Consider the following 26,564-nt stretch of genomic DNA (forward strand, 5'->3'; position numbering starts at 1 on the left):
CCACGCAAGGGTGAAAGCATTTACTCGCGACGTTTTGATGTAAAACCTAGTAACACCGAAAAAAAAGCATGTTTAAGGGAAGATTTCCTCGTGTGCTGTAAATTAACGTCTGCGTACCTCCTGAAATCCAGGCAGCCAGTCCAAGGGCAGAAGCGGGTCGCAGCAGGCTTGCCCACATCCCCACGCTACGCACAAATGACCTCACTGCGAGTTTGTTTCTCCTTGGCCGGGGGATCGTTGCAGGAATAACGCTTGAAGCATTTTCTTCGGCAAAGACACAGCCCTTCCCGTGACCAACGACACACAGAGCCACAGAACTTGCCCTGTGACCTGCTACCAGCTAGGCGGCGCAAGGTTTAGTCAACAGGAGGAAGCTCAAGGAAGACCCAAACGCTGCGGAGACAGCTCATTGCCCCTCTGCCTGATGGCAGCAGACTTTCTTGGCTCGCTGCCCAGCAGAGGGAGATTGCTGATGAGAGGCTTGGGCATGTTCTGCGTAGAAAATGTTTGATTTACATAGGGGTTGTCTATATGAGGTACTAGCAGGTCTCTAACAAGGCGGTTTCTGACACCCTCGCAACGTTTTGTGTGTCTGTCCCTCGGCGCTCGGGCGGCGCAGAAGTGCTGATGCGGAGAAAGCCTAAGTGGTTAAATCCGCAAAGAGCCTTTAATTCCAACGTGCCGCGTAAGGCACCAACACACAAAACCGTTAATCCTCAAACTCCTGTTCCCCCACCGCTGGATGTTTCCAAACATCTGATGCAGCAACGCCTCGGCCCTCCGAGCGCTCTGGAGCTGAAGCGCTGCCGTCGGCCGGAAAGGCTCTCCGTCATGACCGCGCCGAAGCGTGCGGCGGTCCGTGCCGGGGTGGGGGCCGCCGCCCCGTGGAGGGGCTCCCAGGCGCTCCAGCCCTGCCGGAGGAGGGCTGCCTTTCGGGCCGGCGGGAAGCACGCCGGGTGGTGCCTGCCTCAGCTGCTCTTCCCCACCTCCCGCGGGAGCTGTTGCTCTCGGGCCTCGCGGTCGCGGCGTCCCCGTTAGGCTGGTCGCCCTCGCCGCATCCGCTGAGGCGGAAGGCACGGCAGCAGCTCCAAATGTTTAGTGTTTTTATTCGCGCGTTATGGGGGGAAAAAGAAAAAAAAAAATCATACCGCGTTTTTGTCTGTTACCCTTCCACAATCCGAAGCAAACATCGTCCTTAAAAAAAGAAAAAAAAAAGGTGGCAAAGCACCACTCGGTGTCTGGACAGAAAGCAGACACTGATGCACAAGGGAAATCGCTGTCAGACAAAATAGGTCACCGCTGCGTGAATTGAGTTAAAGTGTTTCATCACAACTCTGCTGCCAAATCCAGATAACATTCACGCGGGTGTAAAAAGGCATCTGCAGTGCATCCAGCAGACCTTAGAAACGGTCTGGAAGGGAATACATACATTTCCATAATAAAGATGCAAAGCATTTCTGGATTTATTAGTGATGCCAGAAGACTTCTTACCCTGGGTAAAGGAGGATTCTGCAAACGACTTTTGTCCCCTTTCAGATGCAGAGCTGTTTTCCTGCATGCGCATAAAACTTTTCTGGCACTTCCCTTTTGCTGCAAAGTTTACTGTCCGTGTACGCAGAGACCATGAACTTAGCTGCTCGGTCAGCAGCCGTGGAGGTTTATTACATGGATAATTAACTTAGTTCTGGCCTGATTTGTTTTTTCTTTGCCGTTTTAGATAACATTTCTTCTCCCTTTGTCAGCCCTTGCATCTATTATAGGCCACGTACGTCAGCGAATGTGTGTATGTAACTTTTAAAAATTATCTTCTTTTCAGAGGTGTTTCAACGTGGCTCTTCCTTTCAAATCACCAGCGTGATGCCAAATGAATGAAACAAAAATCGGCAAGAAAAACATGTAACTAGGACCTGCCAAGTCAAACGCCACCAGCATTGGGCGTTCTGCAAACACCATTTCAACCCAACCCGTTGAACGAAACGAGAGCGAGAGCTTTTTTATTCTACAGCCATGAAATTACAAACCAGTCCTTGACCATGACAGATGAGGCAGGTTCCAACCTCAGCAGCGCGGTGAGAACTGAGCTCTAACGAAACAGGCAAACGTCGATAGAGCGATTAGCTGGGAGATAATATTCTGAGAGGCTTTTACAGATGACCTAACTCCACTCAACAACAACAAAAAAAAAGGATTATATTCTTTCTTTCCCTTCCTAATATCTGAAAATCTACCCTTTAAATGAAAATGGTTTGCTTTGGGTTTTTTTTTTTTTAATGTTTTCATTTGTTTACCATAAAAATCCAGGAAATGTAGGAATTTCAGATCTCATTGTCACACGTATTGCTGGCGGACTTTTGGGAGCGTCATAGCGCTCGAAGGACAACGCACTGGCTGGACGCGATCCCCTTCTAGACACAGTTATCGCTGTTTAAAACAGGCTGGGTGGGTTGCGAGGAGAGCAAAAGTAACGTGAATGACATTTAAATCCGTCTGCGCGCATTCACACACGTTCAAGCGCGCACACATTTACAAAGGCTCACGGAAACCTGTTAAAAAGAACCACGGTATTTATTAGTCTGCTGCAGCCTGGCTCGTAGAGAACAATGGCAATTGTCAGTTGTGCGGTTGTTGGCGGTAGGAAGCGGCGTGTGTGCAGTCTGTGCCTGCTGTCCCCCGAGTACAAGTTCTCCGGGGCAGAAACTAAAGCCTCGATTCAGAAGAAAGAAAAAAAAACCATTGACTATGGATGATCTACTGAACTGGGATGGGCGGCCGTCTCAGCCTTTGTCGAACCGCTTCACTGCTGTAACCGGTGACAGAGCGTCTCCCAAATCTTTGTGCGGTGGGAAAAAAAAAAATCAGAGAGTCGTAAACCAACCGCTGAAACTGCACGCTTCCCACCGAGCTCCTCCGCTCGCCTGCCCCGGCCAGCGCGGTAACCCCGGGGGCGCTGCGCTCCCCCTTTTCACTGCGCCTCTCTGCACTAACGGCTTTTGTCCTTACGTAAAGGTCGCGCGAATCTTCGGCGGTTCAGCATTACTTTTTTTTATTTAGCGCTGTTAAGCGCTCGCCGGTGTCCTACCGGGGAGGGGGGGGTCGCCGAATTACCGACAGGCGAGAGCGACAAGTTGCCGGCTGTCACCCGCCCCGGGGGGGGCAACCGCCGCGCGGATGCTCTCGGCGCCGCGAGAAGCGGCACAAGCTCCTTGTCATGTAGCACGGGGTGAAAACGGGCTTCATCTCAGATTTGCCTTTTTTTTGGTTGTTGTTCCCCCCCCCCCCGCCCCAGTCCTGCCCGCTGCAGATCTGCTCCTCCAGGAGGAGGTTTCTGGCTTTCGCCGTCCCGCTGCAGCTGCTCTTTGCCTGGCGTTGCCACGCCGGTGCCTTTGGCGACACGTTTTAATGTCCTTTTTTCTTTTAAAAGCAGAGGACAAAAATAGTTTTGGAAAGGGGAATCGTTCCGTTTCACGCACCACCTCTGCTACCAGCCACCTTCTTTTTTTTTTAACCCCCCTCAAAGCGCTGTACATCCTCGACTGAGGACGTCGCCTGGCCGGAAAGCGCCGCGCCGCCCACCGCCGCTTTAATGCCTGCCTGGATAGTTGGGTCGCCGCGACCGGTGTGACTTTGCGGGGGGGTTGTCTCCGTTTGGGACGGTGGTGAAGCTAAAGCAGTTTCATCCGCTCGGGAGGCGCTTTGGGAAGCCGAGTGTCCCCGGGTGACCCTCAGACCACCGCGGTTGCTGGAGGGACACCGGCGACGTATCGAGCGACGCCGTTGGCGGGCAGCTGGCGCCTTTGGGTGATTTCTCAGCTTAAAACAAAACAAAAATCCATCATAAATTTTTTGCTATGAAACAGAGACCCGGTGGTAAAACGTGCGTTGCGTCACAGGCAGGAGATGCCCCCCCCCCCCCCCCCCCCAAAACACGCGCCTCCGAGACGAGCCGGCCCGAGGCGCTGATGCGGACGCGGCGATCCTGCGCCGCGGGGAGCGTCGGACCCGATGGCCTTTCCGACCCTCCTGGCGCGCCGCGGCGCAGGAGCGCCAGTTTTATTCTCGCACCCACCGGGAAACGTACCGGGTTGGGCAGGAGAGCCCGACCGCCTCCTCCCGCGCGCCCTCCGGCCGCTCCGCTCCCGCTGCTGCCCTGCGCTGCTGCTCCGCTGACGCCCGCGTCCCTCTTCGCGAAGGAGCGAGCTTTTTTTCCCCCGAGGACTTTCCCTTCAAAGAAAGGCGGCTCGCTCCCGCTGCCCGGCGCCCGCGAGATCCTGCCGAGGCCCCTTTCTGGCGACGAGGGCGGGCAGAGCCGGCCAGCGCCAGCGCTGCAGACCGCAGGCACCCCCGGGGCCACCTCCGTCAGCGCCCCAGACGCTTGGGAGCGGCTCGGCAAGCGCGGCTGCGTTCAGCAAACGGGAAGACAAAAAGGCGCGGGATCGAACACTGTTCTCGCCCCTCTTAGAGGGAGCAAAATCACCCGGCGCAGAAAGTCTCAAGTCCTCTCCGAGCTGCGCAGCTCCTGCAGCGAGCAGGATCCGCTGCTTAGTCGTAGCTTTGTTTCTTTTTTAATCAATCATCTGGGAAAAGAGTGATTAGTGTTTCTGAACGACACAAAAATCAGGGACGAAAAGGTCACAGCACTGCTGCGCTTGACGCTGCCGCGAGCTCGGGTGCGACGTGGCCGCTAGGAAGTCAGCACGCAGGGCCCGCGCGCCGCTCAGAGCAGCTGAAGGAGCGGAGCGCGTGCCCTGCAGCGGCAGCTTCGGCTTCCGAGCGCCAACGCTGGGGAACGACGGGCTCGCTCCCTACCAGGGGCCGGCGCCTAGTGAGAAAGCCAAACCTCGAACCCCCTGCTGCCTCACCTATTGACAACGCACCTTTTTGTCTAGTACAAGCGCTTTGAGGCAGGGACTAGTATGAGACCTAGAAGTCAAGGTGTTAGTGGGGAACGAATGCTAGGAGCAAGCTGGGCTACCAAGCAGAAGGGCTTCCTCTGCAAACCCAGGAACAGAGCCAGCGGGTAACGGGAGATCTTTCCCACTCCAGTCCCTTCCGCTTCTCCATCATGGATCCTGTTACCTGAACAGCTCCCCAAAGCGCCACCTGCCTCTCCTCTCTGCTCATCAGTCATCTCCTTCGCCTGCTTCTCGCTTCAGATCCGCTTTTAAGGTTGCCTCCTGTTCTCAAATAGCCTCCCAGTTCACGTTGGCTAAATTGACGCCTCCTCCTGCTCCGAGGAGCGCCAACAACCCCACAAATTATTACAGTAATAAGGACGCTGGCTGTGCTACGTTCGCACTGTTATACAGCACAGCCTTGTGAGTAGGAGTCCGTGGGGACAGTACAAAAAGGTGAGGAGTTACGCAGCAGGATTCACACCCTGATTAAGGAAAAGACACATCTCTCCACCTCTCTGGCGTTACAGCTTTAGATTTTTATTTTCTGCAATCGCACCTCATTCCCTATTCACCTATTACCTTCCGTCCAAGCATGTGCATGCAGTTTCTGATCGCTCACTTCCCTTCAATACAATTTAAAGTCTTATCTACAGACCACACTCCTGTGTTTCAGCACTTGGTCTGGTCAGCCAGGAGCACCTTGCTGATCCAGCCCAAACACTTTCTGGGATGTAACTTGAAATCTTTACACAGCTCTGGTTTGATAGGACAGACTGTGCATAGCACCCGGCATCGTAGGGTTGTATTACTGGTGCGGGATGGAGCATACAGTTTAACAACATCCAACTTCAGCTTTTGACTGAACAAACTAAGTAACCTCCTTCTAACCCTGCCATTTTGGGTGCAATTTCCTGATTTTTTTTTTTTTTTAGGGCAAGACACATTGAGTAATTGCACCTGTAACAGCTCCCTATCATGCACTGACAACAAGGTGCAAGCAATAACGAAGGAACACCTGAGCTTCACTTGTAGTGTCATTAACCAGCAGAAGTAGAAGGCTCCTTTGTCAGAGCTGGGACCAAACTACTCATCTGAACAAAGGAGGATTCCAGGTCAGTGCAGTTGCTTACCTTCCCCCCCCCCCCCCCCGATTTATGTAGCTACACACAAATATAGCAGCCCAGGTGCCAGCCACTGCCCATGTAAGTCAGTTCATCCGAGCTCTACTGCCATGCCAGGTTTTGGCAGTATACAGTAACCGGCAACCTGCTTTCCTGGTTACTTTCTCATGCTTATTCAAAAATGAAACCTCCAGGTGTAAATACAGAGGCCTGGATGAGGCGAGAATTTTGTCTTCCCTGTCTGAAGCACCAAGTGAAAAAGGAAGGGTCATAAGTATTGCTTCCTAAAGTGGTTGTGCTCAAGAGCTTTCGACCCTGGTTTGCATATATTGCAGGCTTGCCTCTTTGAGGGAAAAAAATCCCTTGATAGGATTTGTGGGTAATTAGCTGGTTTATTCATTTAACAGGTCTAATACAGAGATCAGCAATGTGTGAAAAAGTATACCGGGTTTCAAATCTGCATGGAGCGCAGCCAGCTTAGACCAATGCCTTATGAAAGAATAAATTTGTGTGGAGGCGGCTTTTACCATGCGCTGAGCCTGGGCTGGCAAATTTGGTATTTATAGCAAAGCTCCACTCCAGAAGGGTTTGACAGAGGAGATAAATCTCATAAGGAGAAACAGTTGCCAACTGTCCAACAAAGCCAGGATGTTTTCATTGCACCAGTTATTGATCTTGCAGGGAGGTTTGTTTCAGTAGCCAGCTGTGCCTGCATTTGCTTTCAGACTGTCTGCTCAGCAGACTGCAGGGCCCAAAAAATCCAAAACTGAGGTTGGGGCCCAAATCCACCTCAGTCCAGAAGGTAGAGGTGCATGCTTGTTTGACTACTCCGCACAACAGATCTGGATCCAAAGGTACTCGCGTCCCAGGTAGCAGGAGTTCACTATTCTGCCTATTTTGAATGTGAGCAAGCTCACGTGACTGTGGGCCACAGTCCCTGACCGACTGTAGCTTTCGCCTTTTGCACAGGGGCCGCTCACATCAGAAAGCTTACTGCATCGAACAGGACTCATCATTCCCCTCCCATCAACAGTTTCAGTTATGCCAAAATTGTCCTCCTTTCCCCTGCGAGGGGAGTTCAGCATTCTTAACACTGCAACTGCCCTAGCCTTTACATAAGGCAAGGCATTTTGGAAGTGCCTGTTCAACAGATGAGCCTTTCTAGTTTAAAAAACACAAAGAAAGGCACACATTGATCAATAGACACTATAGAAGCCAGGCTTTCCCTTAAGCAGTCCCCTGTGCTAAATCCTTTCATAGCTATTACTCACGCTAGGGCTAGACAGATCTAACATCTCGCCGCTCAAACATCCCAGTGCTGGCTTTACTCATCACAGGGTAGTCTCAAATCTTGTCCTCTGAGGGCAGAGCACTGCTGTACAGATTTATTTAGTAATATAATACATCCTCCTACTTGAGCATTTTATAGTATTGTATGTCATAACAGCAACTTCCGAAATAAAATCCATTTTCTCCAACCTTAAATTGCAAGCGTTCTTTAAGATCCAGCGTTCAGATAAGTAATAACAGTACCCTGCAGCACCACTGGCTTTAAACATGCACTTTCCATCTCACCAATTCAAAGCCTCCGAAGAAATAAAATTAACAGCTGCAACACATGCAATGCCCACAGTGGGGCACTGTGGCACTCAAAATTTACAGTCCCAGGTATTTTAATTTTCTGCAAGACTAGAAGAGTCATTGATGTGAATCTGAAATTCATCTTACAAACCAGCCATTATGGAAAAAAGAAATGCCTAAGGAGACTGCCTGAAAACAATCCCTCCCTCCCTCATGGGCATTTTAATTTGCTTTTTCCTGCCCAATGATGCAACAACACCAACTCTGCTCCCCACTCCCCCTTCTCTAAGGAGGCTGGTCTGACACCTACTACACAGAGCAACAGAAGCACCGAACAATCTCTTGCCAAACCTGGGAAAAGGGAATTCTTTCTTTTAATCTTTGTGAGAATGAGCATCCAAATGGAATGAAGACATTCTCGGCAATCTCACAGCCTTCCCTTTCCTGTCTACTCAAGCCAGCAGAGCCCATGCAGCAACCTGAACAAAATAGAGGGGTTTTTCTATAATATCTATTTGCCCACAATACTTTTTCTTATGGTCATCTGCTCTCACTCTCACATAGCTAGAAGTCCTGAGTCTTTTCTTCCCCCATGTTAGGTACAGATATCAGATCAACTTCCAGTCACACCTTATGAGTGCTATTAACGAAGCCATAACAAATACAGCAGTCAATTTTGACTAGAGTTTTGTTTTTAATTCAACATGGTATCTCACTCATCAGAATTCCTTCTACTAGTGCTGTAGGAAAGCATCCAAAACATCACAAGCTTTTGAAATACATTCACTATAATGATCTAGCATGTAACTTCTCCTCTTCCCTCCCAAGCACCAAGGTTCAGGGTCAGTTGCTCCATGACTTACATCCTGTTGTACTGCTTCATCTTATAGCAAAGAGATCAAGATGGGAGTTAAAGTCATTTCCAACACTGTCAACTGGGCCCAGCCTCTCACTGCAGAGGGCACTCACTGAATTCTCAGCAATACTGCAAAGACACCCACAAGCAGATATTTGTGAGTCTACAGTAAAGGTTAATCACAGCACTTGTTGTCAGGATACAGCACATCTTTGCTAAATTAAGCCAGTCCTGAGTGTTTTTTTTCCCCACCTGCAGAATTGCAATTGACCTAGTGGTTAAAACCTGTTCTTAGCCCCCCTTCCACATGACTAAACACATCCTTGAAGGCCAATTCTTGATAGCATCCACATACATTCCTGCAACCCAATGTTCTGTCTACTCGTCACTTGGCAATTTAGGCCCCCCGAATCTCCCCCCAGGCACAGTGACAGCAATCTAACTCTTGTACTTGCAAGATAGCTTTAAGCAGGCCACACTTGCATAGAGGTAGGAAGCACTGTTCCTCAGTCTCCACCAAAGTAACTCACAGCCACACTTGGATAAACTGACTGATGCTTTTATTTATCACATGTAAAAACACTACTATTTGTCTGCAGGCACCTTTTGCTGCACTGCAAGTTACACAGCTCCAAACATTGAAGAGTGAGCAGGCAGAGAAGGGAATTAAACACTTATACCCAGAGTCACAAGGTCATAGTTCCAGGGTGTTTAATACACACAAAACCCAACAGGGATGGTCTACAAAAGCAGTAAAGCACTTAAGAGCAGCAAGTCAGAGCTGGTGAAAACACTAGGTGAAGGAATCATCTAGGGGAAGAGAACCTGCAAAAATGGTCTTTTTCCTTCAGCTGCCCTTCTCTTTTCTAATACAGTTAACTGATCTAAGTAGGTGACTAGTGCTTTAAACCAGAACAGGCATCGTTTGGCCCACACAGCTTAGTTGACACGGGGGTTCCTGAAGTTTCTTCCAGCAAAACGCGCCTTGCTGCCAAGCTCTTCTTCAATTCTGATGAAGAGGGAGAAAATGCTGGGTGAGCACACAGTATTAATACCCCTGTATTAGTTCAGCTGCTGGCCTTGTGCCAAACCATTTGGTCTGCCCAGTACTGAAGATACCACCACTCAGTCACAATTCAGCTCCCTCCAAGCAGCTTCAGTTTTCATGCATATTTAACTGCACTAGTAAGCATTGCTCATCTAATGTAACTTTGCTCAAACTTGTTAAATGCCAGCCCAAGGGAGCTGCATCATGCAGCTAGAGGGAAAATGCACCTGAGCAACTTAGCATCACAAGGTGACGCTCTGCTTTAGCGTGCCTCAGTTACGGACATCACCCATCCAACTCACCATTTAGCCTACAGTCAGCTCTGCAAACACAGCCCCAGCCCAAATCTAGCCAGTATCAGCATACATCCTTAACCTGCAGTGAACTTCCAAGACGCAGAAGAGCAAGCTGGGTCCCGAATGCATTAATGGATCATCCATTGTGTCAGGCTTAACCCTCAACCCCTTTCCCCTCGAGAGCCTCACCTCAGCAGCTGGTTGTACTTGGCTAGACGCTCAGATCGGCAAGGGGCACCAGTCTTGATCTAAAAAGGATCGTAAGAAAGTTAGTGAGGAACTAGGACCCTGTCCTATAGCACAGGGCCACAGATGCCAACAGGACGCTCTCCTGTTCCAGCAGTTAACTAAGCAGTCACTATCTCGGGCTCTGTACGCTCAGTGGGGCTGGGGCCTGGGAGCAACGTAAGGTATGTTCATTTTCAGGGTGGAAATAACTTCAGTATCAGGAAATCCTGACATATCCATTGGAGTTGACTTAGATACATTACTAGTGACAGAAGGCCAGTTTACATAAGAACACACGTTCCCCTGTCAAACTGCCAGATAGATCAACTTCCCATTTACAGTAATAGCAAGCCTTTCATGCCTTAAGTCAGAGTAGACCCCACCTGCTGGGCAGCATGGCTTCATTACACTATCAAGTCAAGCAAAAAGGAAAACCACAGCAGCTCCAGGTACCAACCTGACCAGTGCAGAGACCAACCACGAGATCAGCAATGAAGGTATCTTCAGTCTCTCCAGAACGGTGACTCACCATCACACCCCAGCCATTCGACTGGGCAAGCTTGCAGCTAAAAGACAGAACACAGATAAAGCCTCACACCACCCCTACTTGTTTAGCAGCCCTTCTTTTAGGGATGCTGCCAAGTGCCAGGTATTTCTTGCTTTGAAAAGGCCAAACTGCCCTTTGGTGCACTTTAGAGTTAGGATCACGTGAAAACACAGTAAGAGCACTGCTTTTACACATGCTTGGACCCAGTGATGTTGCCTCATGTGCTTATATGACTTTAAGGCCATAACCATACAGGTTTAGTTCCCTATATCCTCTACTACTTAATGATCTGTCAGCCTTATCAGATGCCCTATCACAGATGCCCTATCAACAGGTATCTACTCCACCGGCTCTCTTCTACATCCCTCTCCATTATACACTCCCCTCCTCATTCACTGGAGGCTCCCCCTTCCTGACAGGGCTGAGAAGGCAGAGCAACTTACGCTTGCAAGGACTCTGTTACAGAGCCAATCTGGTTGACCTTGAGCAGGAGGCAGTTACAGGATTTCTCCTCCACAGCTTTCGCAATGCGCTTTGGATTGGTCACAGTCAGGTCATCACCAACCACCTGGATGCCAGCACTGCCAGTGAACTTCTTCCAGGCAGCCCAGTCGTCCTGGTCAAATGGGTCCTCAATGGACACCACTGGAAAGGGACACAAGGAGTTTTAGGTAATACCACCCTGAAAAGGTTGGGCTGCAGCACTTCGGTACCACTGTTTTCAAACAGCAGTTACCCACCCGTGAGAACAGGCCTAACACTCCTAGAAGGCTAGTGGTTTACTCTATACCACTCTTGGCCCTCTTACAAGGGAGGCTGCATCCTGCTTTCTTTCAGCAATCAACCCCTACCTCCACTGCTATCACGCTTCCTGTAGAGCGAGGAGACAGACTTACCAGGGTAGTTCTTGACAAAGCCCTTGTACAGGTCAGCCAGCTGGTCAGGAGAAATGTATCTGCTGGGATCATCAGGGGATTTGAAGTCCAGGTCATACTTTCCATCGCGGTAGAATTCTGAGGCAGCCACATCCATGCCAATGACAACCTTGTCAGAGTAGCCAGCCTTGTTGATAGCAGTCTTCAGCAGCTCCAGAGCTGAAACATAGTAAGATATTTGCACATTCCTACCTGACCTGGTAACTCAAAACTATCCAGTTACCAACAACAGGACATTCACTCGGCCAGAAATCCCATTGCCCCCTAAGCAAAACCCAGCAACTGCACAAAGAGAAAGCTCTTAAACTCACCCACATCTTAACAGAGTGGAAAAGGATACAACTTTAATACTGCTTTTAGCTTCTAATACCCTTGAGACACCACAAGGGATTCCGAATGTCTTCAGGCAGGACTATCTCAGGCCTGAAAGCTTAAGACTAAGACTACATCCTCCTTCAGCTGTATGCGCGTGGGCAGGAAGCGGCGACTGCATTTGAATCCTTTTTAGCTCCAGATCAGGTATTGATGGGATCAGAGGCAAGCACTCAGACCCTGACAGGCATGTCATACACAGCCTGCTACTGCACAGGGCACCCTCTCTGCATCCTCTACCTGTTCTTCACTCTTACACATTTATGAAGGGAAGAGGGAATAGTACAGCTCTGTAGGAGTCTCCGGACACTGTCCACTATGCTGCCCTGTTTGGCAGAGTCCAAGGAGAAAAGTTTGGTATGGTCAAGAGCAGTAAGTCTCTAAGCTTCTTCGACTCAAGGCCAAGCAGCAGCTGGGTCAGCCAGATTATTTACAGTAGCAAGCTTAGATCAGGTCTTTTAGATATTAATGGAGCACAAACTGCAAAAATAGCTGCTACCAGCAACAGTGAGATCCAAGCATTCCTTGGACCGGAATGGTCATCCAAGATCATCTTCACTGATATCTGCCAGGCTGTAGACCTAGTACAAGCTACCTGTGCTTGTGGGATTCAGAAACGCCCCGATTTCTGTTGTTGGCTCAGTGTCAGCCAAAGCAATGCAGTCCAGAGGCCACCTTCAACCATAACATAACAGCTTTTGGCATGCAAGTAACTCTGCTCTTAGAGTCCTAGTACTCCAGTGGCTTACCAGCAGCTCCATTCCTGAGAACCTGGCAGAAAAAGCACCCCCCTGGTACAGATAGTTGTTGTATAAACAGGCAAGAGAAGAGTTTCACTTCCCACAAGACAGATAGCCCTCCTGCAGGCTTGTGCTGCCCCCACAGCTTAACAGTTCTGTTAGAATGTCACAACTCCCCTGCCTGGCCTTCATGTACTCCCACGTATTACTAGGCATAGTTCAAACTGCTAAACTGCTTTCTTTCTTTGTCAGCAGAACTTCAGTGAACTTTGATGTTGACTTCTGGGTAACCTGCAACACATGCAGACATCCCAGCCTCTCCCCCTTTTCAAATGGAAGGGAGCAAGTTTCCCTTAAGCTGGCACAGAAATGAAATAGTGAAGAGGTACTGAAGTCAAAGCCATCCTGTCAAGCTGCATAAACTGATGTCCAAGGGGGCATCTCTGCAGAGAAGGAACTACACTAGTATATAATCTTGGAAAAAAAAAAAAATCTGTCAGGACAGAAGCAAAGAAACAGCAGCAAATCCTACAGCCTACTGGTCCCACTATTCTATCCACACTGGGCAAGCATGGTCTTAATCGTAGTCATATCTCCCACATAGTGACTAATTTTTACCTTCTTTATTTTCCAGGATGTTGGGAGCAAAGCCACCCTCATCACCCACGTTGGTTGCATCTTTGCCATACTTCTCCTTGATGACATTCTTTAGATTGTGGTAGACCTCTGCACCAATGCGCATTGCCTCCTTGAAGCTGTCAGCACCCACAGGGAGGATCATGAACTCTTGCATAGCCAGCTTATTGCCAGCATGGGAGCCTCCATTGATCACATTGAAAGCCTTGGAGTGGCAAAAAAAGAAAAAGGTAAATTAGAATGATTCAAGGTAAATCACAGAAGAGACTCAGTCCTCAAGAAAACTTGACCCAAAAACCACAGGACATCATGATGCTCACTCAGATGTCTTTAGCTAGCACTACCAAGAGACTTACAGGAACTGGTAGAATGACTTCTGCATTTCCAGCCAGGTCAGCAATGTGGCGGTACAACGGGACACCCTTCTCAGCAGCACCAGCTTTGCACACAGCAAGAGATACTCCCAAGATGGCATTGGCACCAAATTTGGCTGAAACAGTAAGGACATTTGTTTAGAGAAACACCGCGTCTTCCTAGAGGCTCAGCAATATTATTATGGTCTTGGTTACAGAAACGCATAGCATGACCCATGCACTGCCTATTGTTTCTGATGAGATAAACTACACCTCCATCAGAGAACTTCGTCTTTTGCCTTTGTGTTGCAGTGAGGCATGAACTTACATTTGTTCTCTGTTCCATCCATCTCCAGCATCAGTTTGTCAATCTTTTCTTGCTCCACAACATTAACATTCTGCAGAGAAAAGCAAGTGAAACACTGAGGCCAAACACAGCTCTAAACTCACCCATCCATTTTATCTTTATTCCCTAGTTATTTCCCTTCCACTGGGAAAAAGCTTTTATCTCTTGACCTCTCATTTCATTACTTTCATCTGGCAGGCACCAGGAAATTGCTCGAAGGCAACTACCAACAGCAGAACTGAGACTAGTTCTTACAAGCATGGGACAGCAGCATCTTCTGGTCACTTCCAACAGAGCAGAGCTGACAGGTTAAGTTACAGACATCAAAAGCCGTTTTGTTCTTTGTGTTCAGACAGAGCAGTCAAGCTGCCCAGTCTCAAGTTCCTGACTGTGAAGACATTTACACTGCTATCAGCCTGCCATGGAAGAAAGCCCCAGTTTATGCTCCCTGCCCCTTTTATTACAAGCCCAGAAGACCAGCTTGCTCAGAATATGCACCCATTTGTAACTTAGTACCAGTAAGTTCTGGATTTCTGTGATTTGCATCAGAAATATGCAATCACTTCATGCATTACCCATCTCGCCTCAGCCTTTCTAGCTTAGTGCCCAAAGGGTATAGGAAGCCCATTCAAGCCGACTAAAATCCCCTATGACTCCCCTCCAAACTAGCCAGTCTGAAGCAAACTCTTTCAAAGTATAAGGCAGCTTGTATCTTCACTGCATGTTCCACTGATGTTCCCAGGTGCTCAAGTGTTGCTGCACAGCGCAACATTAGGCTGCCAGAGACTGTTCTGATTAAGTGTTAGATACACAGTCATTAGAGAAAGCAATTACTGTAGGTCAGTTTCTTCTCATGCACTCCAGCAGACACTAACAACCCCCCATGTAATACATTCCTCCTGCTACTGTCTCTAGAGACACAACCCCTCAGCCAGGAAACCCCAGACTGGCATTAACTGATGTTAGTGAAGGACAGATCGCTCCTACCTTGCTAACCAGTGCAGGTGCAATTGTTTTATTGACGTGCTCAACAGCTTTTGAGACACCTGGAAGGAACAAGCAAATCAGACACTGGTTAACCAAACTGGCTATGCAGGCATTAGTAGGTGATCTCAGTAACAACTCAGTCCCAAGAATACCGTCTCATGCTATCAAACCCCAGTCAAACCTGAGTTTGCTGCCAAATCTCAACACTTCTAGAGGTCATCTCTGGTGAGTGGAAATCACATAAAATAAGCATCATCTAGGAACGCCTGCTGCAATGTTAGTTTGCAAGACCATGCACTAGGGAAGCCTGTCCAAGTGACAAGGCTGCACTGAAAGCACATCCATTACCTGTGTACACAATGCTGTTGCCAGGAACTCATTAACATATTTAACAGCTCTGGATACACCTGATAGAAGTGAAATGGACAAGAGAATCAAGGAAGAGATGAAGGCTCACAGCAGAAGACAGTCATGCAAGGAAAAGAAAAGGACACCAATAGGCAAACAGACCTACAGGTTAGCAAGTGTTTGATACAAAGCTGTAGACCAGAAACAAAACAGTTCACAGGGTAGACGTTCCTGAATCAGTCAGGCAATATTTATTCTTTCCGTCCAGGTTTCATACTGTTGCATAACTCAGCAGTGAGCCCAAACCCTGAGTGGCTGAAAGACAGCATTCAGAAGAGGCTTTAGGATAGGCTACTCCTCCCCATTCATAGAATGGGCGACTGAGGGGGAAAAAAGGTTTCCTTGGAAGTGAAGCATGCAGCAGCTCAGGCATTTTATCATCTCTCTTTTTGTGACACTGCTAAAGCATTGCTTTAGCAGATGTGATTTACAACTGATACTAAAGTCACAAAGTAGTACCTGGATGCAGGCATGAAAGTTGATTGCCTGCAGTTCCTTCAGATAGGGAGGGAAAAACGTGAACGCAGTACCACTCCTTTTCATCTATGTGGCCCCACCATTACATTAACCAGGAGTTTCAGAATGAGCCTGCTTCTTCCCCATAAGCAGAGAGCATCACTAGCCAGCTTCCAACTTTAGCATAAGGAACGTTGTCATCCCTGGAGAGTGTTTAAAGATCTCCAAAGACCTTAACTTGAAGGCCTAGTGAATGCTATTTAATCACCTTTTAAACGCAGATTTAGATTAGGGAAGGCCTTCCAGTTATCCAGATGGATGCAACTCCCCACATTTGATGCGTGTCTTAACTCACATTATTTCCCGAATGACACAAGCCTTCAGCTGTGACAGCCCATCACAGAAACTTGGACTACTATCAGGTTAACTACCCATGAAGAATGATCTGTAGGATCATATTTAACAGGTCTAGGCATGCATACATTTAGCACACTGAGGTAAGTACACATTTACTCTTCCCAAGGAAGAGTGGCAGTGTCCTAGATAGATAGCATAACCTCTTCAGCTCTTCAGGATATGCAGTCATGTGAGAGTTTATTCTTTACTGGAATAATGGCCATCATGAACCCGCTCTTGAAGTTCAATTCAGTAGTTATCTACTCTAACAGCTCTTTTGACAGGAGCAAAATAGTCTTTCATCTGACTAGTAAGAGAAGTTGAGTAAAGACAAGTAATTCTCTGTCCCAGCCAGACTCAAAAAGCAAACTGATTGCATGTTCTTGTGACAGACCAATACCTTCACAGCAGGCAGCTCTACTGTCCACACTCCCAGAGTAGTTGTAAAATTTATTACTAGGATGTTTATTAGGTAATGACATCTTGTATATGGCTACTTGCTTCCTCCCTTACTTGTTTTCAAGCAAGTCTGGTAAGTGCTGTCTCTCAGTTGCTTTTAGGACATATACAGTCAGTCCTCAAGCTATGAAAATACAAAGCCACTAACGCAAATTCAAGGTTTACCTTTCCCCATGTAGCGTGTCTTGTCATTGTCACGAAGCTCCAAAGCCTCATAGATTCCAGTTGAGGCACCACTGGGAACAGCAGCTCTGAAGAGACCTGGTAACAGACAGAACTGTCTTAGCACATTCAGACCTACAAACAATCCTCTGCCCATACACCATCCCAACCTACCGTCCCCAAACCACATCTCTGTGCACTCATAGAGTGGTCCTCACACTGCTGTCTGCTCCATTACAGAGCCACCAGTTCAACAGTGTCTCCCTCGTACTGACGAGCACAAGTTCTGGCTCACTCACAGAAACATTGCCTTTTCCACAGCGTGCATTTCAAGCTTGTAAGTCTGGGAAAGTCACCCGTTCCTTTTCCAAGGAAGGACTCCCTTAAGGGAAGCACAACTGCTAAGGCTGACTTGATTGCTTTCCTTCAGAGGAATCTGTTGTCGGGCCCACTCTGGCAGGTGAGCTAAGTTGTCCTTATGACATCTGGCAAACAGATGGTTAAGAGCCTGTTTTTTGTTAGTCCAAGCTCCTCAGATGACAGCACAACCGTCCATTCAGATAGCTCATTCTTGCCAAGGAGGCTAGGCCTTAACAGGAAATTGGTGCACTGGAATCTGTTCCGCCTTTAGTTCAAGATGCCAACTCCAGTTTTCAGTCCTTCCCTTATCCCCCCTACAGCAAAGGGCTTAGTGGGGGCAATCTCACTAAATGACTGCATTCATCTTTTGAGGCAGAAAGATCAGCTCTTTAGTTAGTGCATTGTATCTATTGTGTTTGCTCATTCCACCAAGCCACACTGGTATGTGTTTGTACAATGCAGTTGTCAGATCCTATCAGATATGAGATGAACAAAAAAGCAACAGAAAGCCCTAAAAACAGAAGCAGCAAGATGTTATATGTGCCACCCCAATTAGTCAAGTCATTTAATCATGCCCGAGTACCTGCACAGACAAGAAACTCGTACCGGAGATTCAACTCTGCAGCAGCAGATTGTTTCATTACATGAAGTGACTGATAGACAAATTGAGAATTAAGCTGCCTCAAGTGCAGTCAGAGAGGGCTTAGTGAAAAGGCAAGCTAAGTTCATTAGCAGCCACTTAAGGATAGGAACAATGGCTAGTTCATTAGCAGCCACTTAAGGCTAGGAACCATGGCTTTAATTCTGGGGTCATCTGAAACACACTCAAGGCTACCCCAGTTTAAGCTCAGAGGGACAGGAGCAGAAAGGCAGGTGGCTGTGTTCGTCGAAACCTTTGCACAACAGATTACAAGCTGCAGCACACCGAGAAGACCTTTCCCTAACCAGGTCAACATCTCGAGATCTGCAGATTTAACCCAACAGAATGAGGAGGATGGTTCTTCCCAACTCCTACAGCAAGCTCAACAGCATGATTATATGCTTTAAACATGGAGAAAGCAGTAAGCACAATTCCAGGGCTAGAATAGGACGGTTTTTATACTTTTATAAGAATTCATTCTATCATAAAACAGCCTCTGCAGCTCTATCAGATACAGGAAAGGAACAAACATCTACAGCTAAGGACTCACCCTTGTTGGTATAGAGGTCTACCTCAACAGTGGGATTCCCACGGGAATCAAAGATTTCACGGGCATGGATCTTGAGGATGGACATCTTGAATACCTGCCAAGAAGAGTTCAGCATTAAGGAGTTACAGCTTGTAGCACCATTTACAGTCACGAGAGCAGTTGGTCACATCACACTTAGCTTGAACTAGGAAAACGTTTGGTACTTGATAAGAGTCACGTTCATATGCCAGAGGATTGAAATCAGACCAGACAGGAAGAACCGTCGAGACAGACCCAGAGCCCTGTTTTCAGAGAGATCCAAGGAAATACCATCTCTCAGCATATAAGAGCAGCCAAGCAATCCTAATGCAGGATTCTCTGCAGCTAGTTAGAATTCTTTTCACAAAAGACTTGAGGGCAGCAGCTCTTGGTATGCGCAATACAACAGCTGTTCAGAGCCAAACGTAGCCTATCTTGAAATAGAAACAGGCAGTCAGGGCTCTAATCACAAACTTAGATTAAGGCAGTTGCTCCCTTTTGTGAGAGGAGTATCTACAAGAATAGCCTACCCTGCCTCCTAAAAGGAAAGGATCACTACAATCCTTTGAACTTTTATTTCTGTTCTAAGTTTCTCCTTAGAAAAATTGCAGTAAGGAACATCATACATAAATCTAGCAGTATTTAAAAATCAGCTTATTCAAATGTCTGTAAGCCATGGACTGGTATGAGAACTAGTGCATCAACAGATAAGAAAGCTGAGCCTCAGAAGCAGAAATATCTGGCAGCTGGCTTTTTGGCAAGCCAATATGGGTGGTAACTCAGTATACAGAGTTATAGTCACATCTCTGCAGTTACCAAAAAGTTACTAAAACAGGCTCTTAGAAATACTTGGGGGGGGGGGGATATCAGCTTCATGCGTTTTTTCTTCCTCCACTGTAAAAATTTTCCCTTCTCAAGTTCCTGCTTACTGTCTCTATTAAAGGCACAGGCAGACATTTGGTTTGTCCACCAGCTTCAAAGAACCCCTTCCAGCTGCTCCTGTCTCAGAAAAGCAGTTCTGAGGCAGCTAGAGTATTTTAAGATATTGCTTGCTCTACTGTAAGACCCAAACGCTGACAAGTTATATGACTGCCCTAAGAAGCAAGGCAACTTGGCTCAAGCTGGCCTCTATACTGCTGCTACTTAATTTTAAATCAGTGTGTAAGCTAGAAATAAATCTCTGCAACTCCCCAGTTATCAGTCCCAGCCATATCAACAGGCACATATCCCTCTGCACTTGCACTAAGCAATGGCAAGAATCCCTGAAAAGGGCTTTCAAAGCTGATTCGGCTGGCCCCTGCTATGCCTTACTTTCGTTTTCAGAACCACAGCTTCGACAAAAAAATTAGATGCCCCATTCTTTTGGGTTAATAGCCACCTCACAAAGAAGTCCTCATGCAACAGAACTGTTTGTTCACCTTCACAAAGAAGGGGGCACTCTAGGAATACACACTGCAAGAGCTTCCACCACAAGTTACCCCCCAGGTTTGGCAGAGCACAGTACTTGATCGTCCTTGGCAAATGACCTCCCCATCAGTCCTTCCCTGTTCTTTACAGGGAGGCATTTTGCAGCACTGCATCCTCTCAGAGATTCTCCGTGTCAGTTTTTTTTAAACCCATTTTACAAGCCCCCTCACTTCTGCTTTCAAGAAATGATTTTCCTATGGAGCTATTCCTGGCTAAAAAAAGATTGATGCTGTTTGTGTCATCACAAGCCGAGCACAAGTGTTCTGCCTCAATCCTATTCAGCCACCTCAGCAAGAAAGCAAGAGCTAGCCCATGCATAGCATAGGTCTAACTGTTAAAAACAGTAGCCGGACACAAGCACGACAAGAGCTAGCTCATCATTAGCAATACCTATTCCAGATCTTTGTACTTAACGATGGAATTAGCCAAACACATGCCAGAGTGGACTTTTATATGCACGTATTCCCTTAAACCTTGTTTTGTACTGCAGTCTGCTGCCAAGGTCATTTGTCCCAAGGTCATTTAGGAGAGGTATCACGCACACCAACTTCCCTACCTTCCTAGAAGCACATCTATTAAGTTGCTACCTACTTCAAGTCTAAGTTACAGCCCAACACAGGACTGCCAATTCTAACACTACCTCCACTATCAAAGCTCCACTTACTCCCTACTTGATCTCTGCTCTGCACAGGGAACGTAACGCTCCAACTACAATGCAGACTGCTCCAGCCTAGATTAAAATGGTTCACAGAAATTCACCTTACAGCTAACTCTATTGCTAAGAGTTCTACTTATGTGAGCTGTTTTGCAGCCACGTTTCTCTAAAGTCAAGACAGGGCTAAGGCAGAGCACTGCAAGAACCTGAATGGGGAATAAAAAAACAGTAGTTCGGCCACAGGAAGAACTATTCTACTTAGTTTAGGAGTCTTATTAGCGATCTGCCCTACAGCTGCCAGTGGCAGTCCCCCATCACACTGAAAAAGATACCCGTAAAACTGCAAGCCTCATGGCATCCCCACTCTGATGAAACATTCCTGCTTACTAGACCCTGAGCTCACAATATACTCCTAACACTGAGACATTCCTCAAGGTGGGACACGTGGGGACCAACACGGGCACCTTCTGGTCATATCCCCTGGGTTTCCAAGCAGTGTTAACGCACACCTGCGCTCTGCAACATGATGCAACGTGCTTTAAGTAATGCCTGGCACAGAATCAGTCAAGGATGCATTGAGCTACTTTCTCTCTCTCTCTTTTAATAAGATGGAGGCCTGAAAACTGCATTGCCTCAGTTCGGGGGTTGGGGCCAGAAACATCCCTACTTCCTGCCGGGCTGAGAAAGCCGCAGCCCTACCCTGTGACTCAGCAGCAAGTAACGGAACAAGGCAAAAAGCCCCAATCCTCTCTCCTGCAGCACGAGGCGAGCCCGCAGAGAGGCCAATGTTGGGTTTTTTTTTTCCCCTCCCCTCTCCTCCCTTTTCCACGCTCCATCACCCGCCCAGAGGCGCGGGCCGAGCGGCCGGCTGCCGCCCCCGCCGCTCCCCCAGCGCTGCCGACACTCCGAGCGCCCGCCAAACGCCAAATATTTGAGCGGCGGAGTTGAAGGACATCCCTAAAGGGGGGGGGGGGGGGGGAAGAGAGGCCCCATCCGCGAGGCGCCGTCCAACAGCAGCTGCTTAATGATTAAAAGAGAGAAAGAGACGTTAACGCGGCCGCGGAGAGGCACCAGCCAGCCCCTCCCCCCACCCCCGCCGCCACGAGGCGGCCTCGCTCGCAACGGCCGCGCCTCAGCGGCGCCGCGGACGACAGAGGGGGTGGGGGGGGGGCGGCGGCCCCACGGGAGGCCGAAGGGGAGCGGAGAGGCGCCCCGGGCCGGGCCGGGCCGGGCCGGGCCGGGCCCCGCCGCCGCCTCACTCACCTGCCGCCCGGACGCCGCTTCGCAACCGACTGGGAAGCAACGGCCGCGCGCGCGCCCGGCTATAGGGCCACGCCGTGCGCACGCCCCGCCCCCCTCCCGCCTCCCCATTGGCCGAGCCGGCGCTCGCCCGCCTCCCCATTGGCCGCCGCCGCCCCAGCCGCCTCCTCGCCCCAGCCGCGGCGCGGGGCGCGTGCGCTACGTGCCGCGGCGGCCCCCGCGCTTGCCGGCCTGGGCCGGGCTCATGGAAAATCCCACGGAGGGGCGGGGCCGGGCGCAGGGAGGGGGGCGGGGCCTGCCGCCGCGGCGGCCGTGCGTGCGATGAGCGCGGCGGGTCTCAGCCGGCCCTTCGTGCGCGGGGACCGGTGGGTGCGGAAACCAGCGCCGAGAGCGACAGGAGGAAGGCGAATAACACGGGCGGAGCATCCGTGGTCGGAGCCGGCGCGGCTCAGGTGTCGGCACGCTTTCTCCTGGATCAGCAGATTTTGGTTTTTTCCCCCCCCCTCAGTTTTTCCCGCTGGGCCGCACGAGGCGGGGACCGGCGTCGGCGTAAGCAGCCGGCCTCCGTACGCAAACCAAGCACGTTTATGACCGAGGTACCCGCGCCTTGGAAGCAATAGGAAGCAATTAGCTCTGTCTGCAATTAGGAATAGCTAATTCGCTCCCCCCGCAACCCCGCCACGGACAACGGCGGCCTTTTTTATTGAAGGCCTTAACTGAGGGCCTGCTCGGCCCAGAGGGCTGCGGACGGACGCCTCGCTGCCGCGGTCCTCGGGCATCCCCAGCCGGGCTCAGCCTGCCCCTCGTGCCGTCCCTGGCCCGCGCAGCGCCGCCGCAAGAGCCCGCCCAGGCGGTCAGCGCGCGACAGCGGTAGAGACTCACTTCCAGCAGCCCGCCCGCTGCACGGACCGTCCCCTTCGCTCCGCTCTGCTCCCCGGGAGCCGCCGTTTGCCGGTCCCACCGCTGACGTCGCTCTCGCCTTTTCACCGGTTTTGGCTAATCTTGCCTCTCTGTTGCCTTTGGAGGACACTCAGCAAGGCTCACTCCTCCGGATGTCCAGGCCGTGCTGCCAGAAAACCTCCCGCGCTTCTACAGCTGCCGGGGCTCCCCGACAACCCCGCCGAGCGCGTGACCTGCGCCGTCTCTGAGTCTCCGACCGCGCCGTCGCACGCACAGCTCGCTACTAGCTGCTTCCCGCTCCCAGCACCTTCTCTTTCCTCCACGCTTTATTTAGTTTTTATTTTTTCCTAACACACTTACCTTTTCCGTTCACCAGCGATTTTTTGGCAACGACCCGGTAGAGGAGCTAACGGCGGGTTCCTCACGCGGGGTTTCGGAGACAGCCTCCTAAGCAACTGGCACGACGGGTGACCGTGACCACACCGCGATGCTAGACCGCGGTAAGGTTCGCCCTCTGCACAGCGCGAGATCAGCTGGCGTCTGGTGAGCGACGACAAAGCTCAGTTACGCTCGACCAGGCTGAAACGCTACAAAAAATAAAAAGCAAGAGACCAGCCAGGGTCAACAGGGCAGAACTGCTGCAGGACAGCGTTTGAGCGGAAAGGGAAAAAAGAGAGAGAGAAAAGAAAAAAGAAACAGAGAAAAGAAAAAAAGGGAGATGGTCGTAGGATTGTTCATAGGTGATGTTCATCTGTGAGGTTCATAGATGTTCATAGGATTAAAATAATTGCAGAATAAATAGCACTTTTGGGGAAAGTATCTCTTTTCTGGTCTACGCCTGCCTTGCGCAGCTGGAATATCTCGTTTCAGTAGCGGCCTGATACGAATTTTAGCCGCGTGATGGGCGAGCAGGGCAGGGGCACGAGAGAGGACCTTGTTGGGTGCAAGGCCCCGGCGCGTCGGAGCGCTGCGGAGCGACCGCGGTTGTGCCAGCAGCGGCGTACTGTCGCGCGGCAGGGTCCCCGTCTCTGCTCTCTCTCTGTCTGCCTTGTCAGCAAGAGGGCTTTAGCGGGGAACAAAGTAACGCTAGCGAAAAAAGCTTACCAACGAGCCTTGCAGGGTGGATCACCTTCCTTAACGAAGCAGAAGCATCAGTTAGCCCTCCTTCCAGGCGAAAAACTAGACCGAGAGGAGGTCACGGTAGCGGAGGATCACAGCGCCTTTACGTTTGACATAAAGAAACATTCATTTCGGTGGCAGGGGGAAAGCTAGGAAGCACTTTGGGGAAGCAGTACGCTACAGAATAATTGCTAAAGCTCCATCACGCACGCTACCAGGCAGGCGTTAAAATAACGTCCTTCAGGCAAAACGCCTTCATCGTCAATTAGCTGATAAGAGCCCTCTGTAATAAGGCTGCGCTACTCACAGATCGGCCTCCTGGAGAACACCTTGCCGGACTGGCAAAAGCGGACCCTGAGGAACTGACACGCTCAGCCCCTCCACGACCGCGTGGTGGAGGCCTCCTTCAGAGCCAAACTCGCCCTAGGTAAAGGGAGTCAGCAGGCAGGACTGGCCTTCGCCAGGGAACAGGAAACTTGTCTGGAAGGGGTCAAGCTAGAAATTGCTTAAGGTAGGATGCCCAAGACCGTCATCCCCAGGAGCAGCGGTGTCCCCGCACAGCAGGCGGAGATGGCCCGTGTGCCCCCTTGCCCCCTGCCAACGCATCTGGCATCTTATGATGCAGCGGTGGTTTTAAGCTGTGCACCAAACCCCGGTTTCTGCCGCCGCGGTGCGTCACGCAGCCATCCCGGGATAAGCGCTGCTGCGTGACGCCACGCGGAAATAGGAGGTTCAAGCCTGTCTGTGTTCATACAGCTGAGGTATCCTATCCACTGCAGAAACAGCTCTGGCAGGGCTTACTAGCCAGGCACCGTATAGCGGTGAGGCACCCCATTTTAAAACAAAGATGTTCCCCCAATCTTCTACAAACTAGAAAACAGAAACCCTACCGCGCGCAGGTCCTGGCCTTCAGTAAATGCAGCTGTCTGCTTGCTCTAGATCAATGTTCTCCAGAGGAGTTCAGCCTCTGACCGGAGCAAATCCAGATGCAGCTCCAGGACATGAAGAAAGAGTTCCTCAACAGAGGGAGCCAGATTGATAAGCAACATGCATCTATGGGGTTATAGGTTAAACTCCCGGTTACCTCCCACCCCTTCCAAGGATGAAGAGCCCATGCCCTGCTGCCCTAAGCGCTTAACGGTTTTGGTACCGCTACATGCAGGTAGAACGTGGTCCCAAATCTGGGCCAGACGGAGAATTTTCATAAGCCACGTTATCATTAGGTCTAGCACAAAACTAGCTACTCTCACACGCACTGCAGCTTAGCAGTCAGGAATTTAAGCTCCCAGTTCCCCTAGGGCAAATCGTCGTCTCCATTTTACACAGGGTGAGAACAGAGGGAGGGAAAAAACACAATGTTCCCAAAGCAAATAGGCAAGGGAGCTAAATTTTTTATTATTTCAAGCTCATTCATTGTTGACACGGCAGATGCCAGTAGTTGCAGCTAAATCAGCTAAGACTGCCACAGCCCTGCCCGTTGCCATGGGTGGAGTCTGCAGGACTTGGTCTGATTTATAGACATGGGAGGCACTGTAACAGCTGACTCTTTTTGGTTCTTTCAGGTGTTAAATCTAGCCCTTTCCCAGCTTTCTACTTCCCTGGGGAAAACATTTGAGTTGTGTGAACATTCAGCCCCTGCGCAGTATGACTCTCCATGCTTTCACCTTATGCTTTTGGACCAGAGCCCAGCAGGCGGGCCGTCAGACTGTTCTCTCCTACTCCATGCAGGAGAGGGACAAGGAGCTGGTGGTGACTGTGGGTGCCCATGTGGGGCTGTGGATAGGAGGCCATTTCATCAGCTTCCCTCTGCACCGTGAGTCAGAAAATTGGCTGCACTAGTGCATGGCATGGGCCTCCCAGTCCGGGATGGCAGATTTATGGCTGAACGGAGAAGTGGGTAAAGCCAAGAGTATCCAGAAAGGGTAAGTGACCCAGGCTGGCGGGACACTTGTCCTGGGGAAAGACAAAGACATTCTTGGGATCTTCTCCAATGGCTTTGCAGGATGGATGACCCAAGTGACCCTGTGGAGTCAAGTTCTCAGGTCTGCAGATGTTTGGGCACTTGCACTGTGCAAACCAGAGCAATCAAAGGGAGCTATCATAGCATGGGGAGAGGGCTCCATGACGCTCCTGCGGGGAGTGGTTCTGGAGTCTGACACCAGCTGTCAGTGACATCCCCCTCTCCTTTCTTACTTTAAAAAAAAAGGGATCCAACAGACATACTGGGGAACGTGAGAAGGAAAAGCTGGTTCCGTGCATTTGTTTTTGATGTTGCTTGTCTCTCCTTCTGCTTTGTATAGGTTCACTGCACACCTTAGTGCTCCAGGGTTTTTTCCAAGAAGGTAGCTGGGGGTGAGGCCTCCATCAGTGTGACAGACGGAAAGAACAGAGCAGAACTCAGCATGCTCCAACATCTTGCACTGTCACACCTCTGCCAGGAGGTTGCTCTAGGTCACACCTGAGACTCTACAAAATGAGACTTCCCATGCATAGATCTTCCTCCTACACACCAGAGAGCTGCTCTCTTCAGTCAAAGGAACCTTTTATTTTTTCAAGAAAAATCTCTCTCATGCAGCTTTTCCTGGTCTCAATTTCTCACCATGTTCCCTGCATATGGCTTCTCTTCTGTGACTGGATACAGAGCCTGAGCATGGAAGCAGCATCTTTTTGAACATGTGCACATCACAAGAGAAGCTTGAGGGCAGGTATGAAACTCATTTCCTTCTGAGGGTACAGAAGTACGTCATGCGAAGGTCCATTGCCAACAACAACA

General features: G+C 49.8%; 1 protein-coding gene and 1 pseudogene across 1 annotated transcript; one reads left to right on the plus strand and one right to left on the minus strand.

Moving 5' to 3' along the window:
* Positions 1–8,996: 8,996 nt before the first annotated feature.
* On the minus strand, positions 8,997–21,899 carry ENO1 (enolase 1). The gene is made up of 12 exons (XM_068916189.1): positions 21,776–21,899; positions 18,373–18,466; positions 16,826–16,921; positions 14,942–15,000; positions 13,937–14,006; positions 13,612–13,745; positions 13,238–13,460; positions 11,469–11,666; positions 11,016–11,217; positions 10,483–10,591; positions 9,987–10,045; positions 8,997–9,462 (listed from the first exon to the last, which is right to left on the minus strand). The coding sequence occupies exons 1-12, from the start codon at positions 21,881–21,883 to the stop codon at positions 9,393–9,395; spliced, it is 1,422 nt and encodes a 473-aa protein (XP_068772290.1). The 5' UTR covers positions 21,884–21,899; the 3' UTR covers positions 8,997–9,392.
* Positions 21,900–22,772: 873 nt separating this feature from the next.
* LOC104141990 (serum amyloid P-component-like) lies at positions 22,773–25,963 on the plus strand (annotated as a pseudogene).
* The last annotated feature ends 601 nt before the right edge of the window (positions 25,964–26,564 follow it).

The sequence above is a fragment of the Struthio camelus genome, chromosome 21, assembly GCF_040807025.1.
Source record: "Struthio camelus isolate bStrCam1 chromosome 21, bStrCam1.hap1, whole genome shotgun sequence".
Lineage (NCBI taxonomy): Eukaryota > Metazoa > Chordata > Aves > Struthioniformes > Struthionidae > Struthio > Struthio camelus.

What these genes read in the sequence shown, in the direction of transcription:
- ENO1 (XM_068916189.1), bottom strand. Translation starts at nt 21,883, where the DNA reads ATGGGGAGGCGGGAGGGGGGCGGGGCGTGCGCACGGCGTGGCCCTATA. An exon ending in CATCCTGGAAAATAAAGAAG is followed by an intron (nt 11,667 to 13,237) that starts GTAAAAATTAGT and finishes ACTATGTTTCAG; the next exon opens with CTCTGGAGCTGCTGAAGACT. An exon ending in AAGTACAACCAGCTGCTGAG is followed by an intron (nt 9,463 to 9,986) that starts GTGAGGCTCTCG and finishes CCTCTTCATCAG; the next exon opens with AATTGAAGAAGAGCTTGGCA.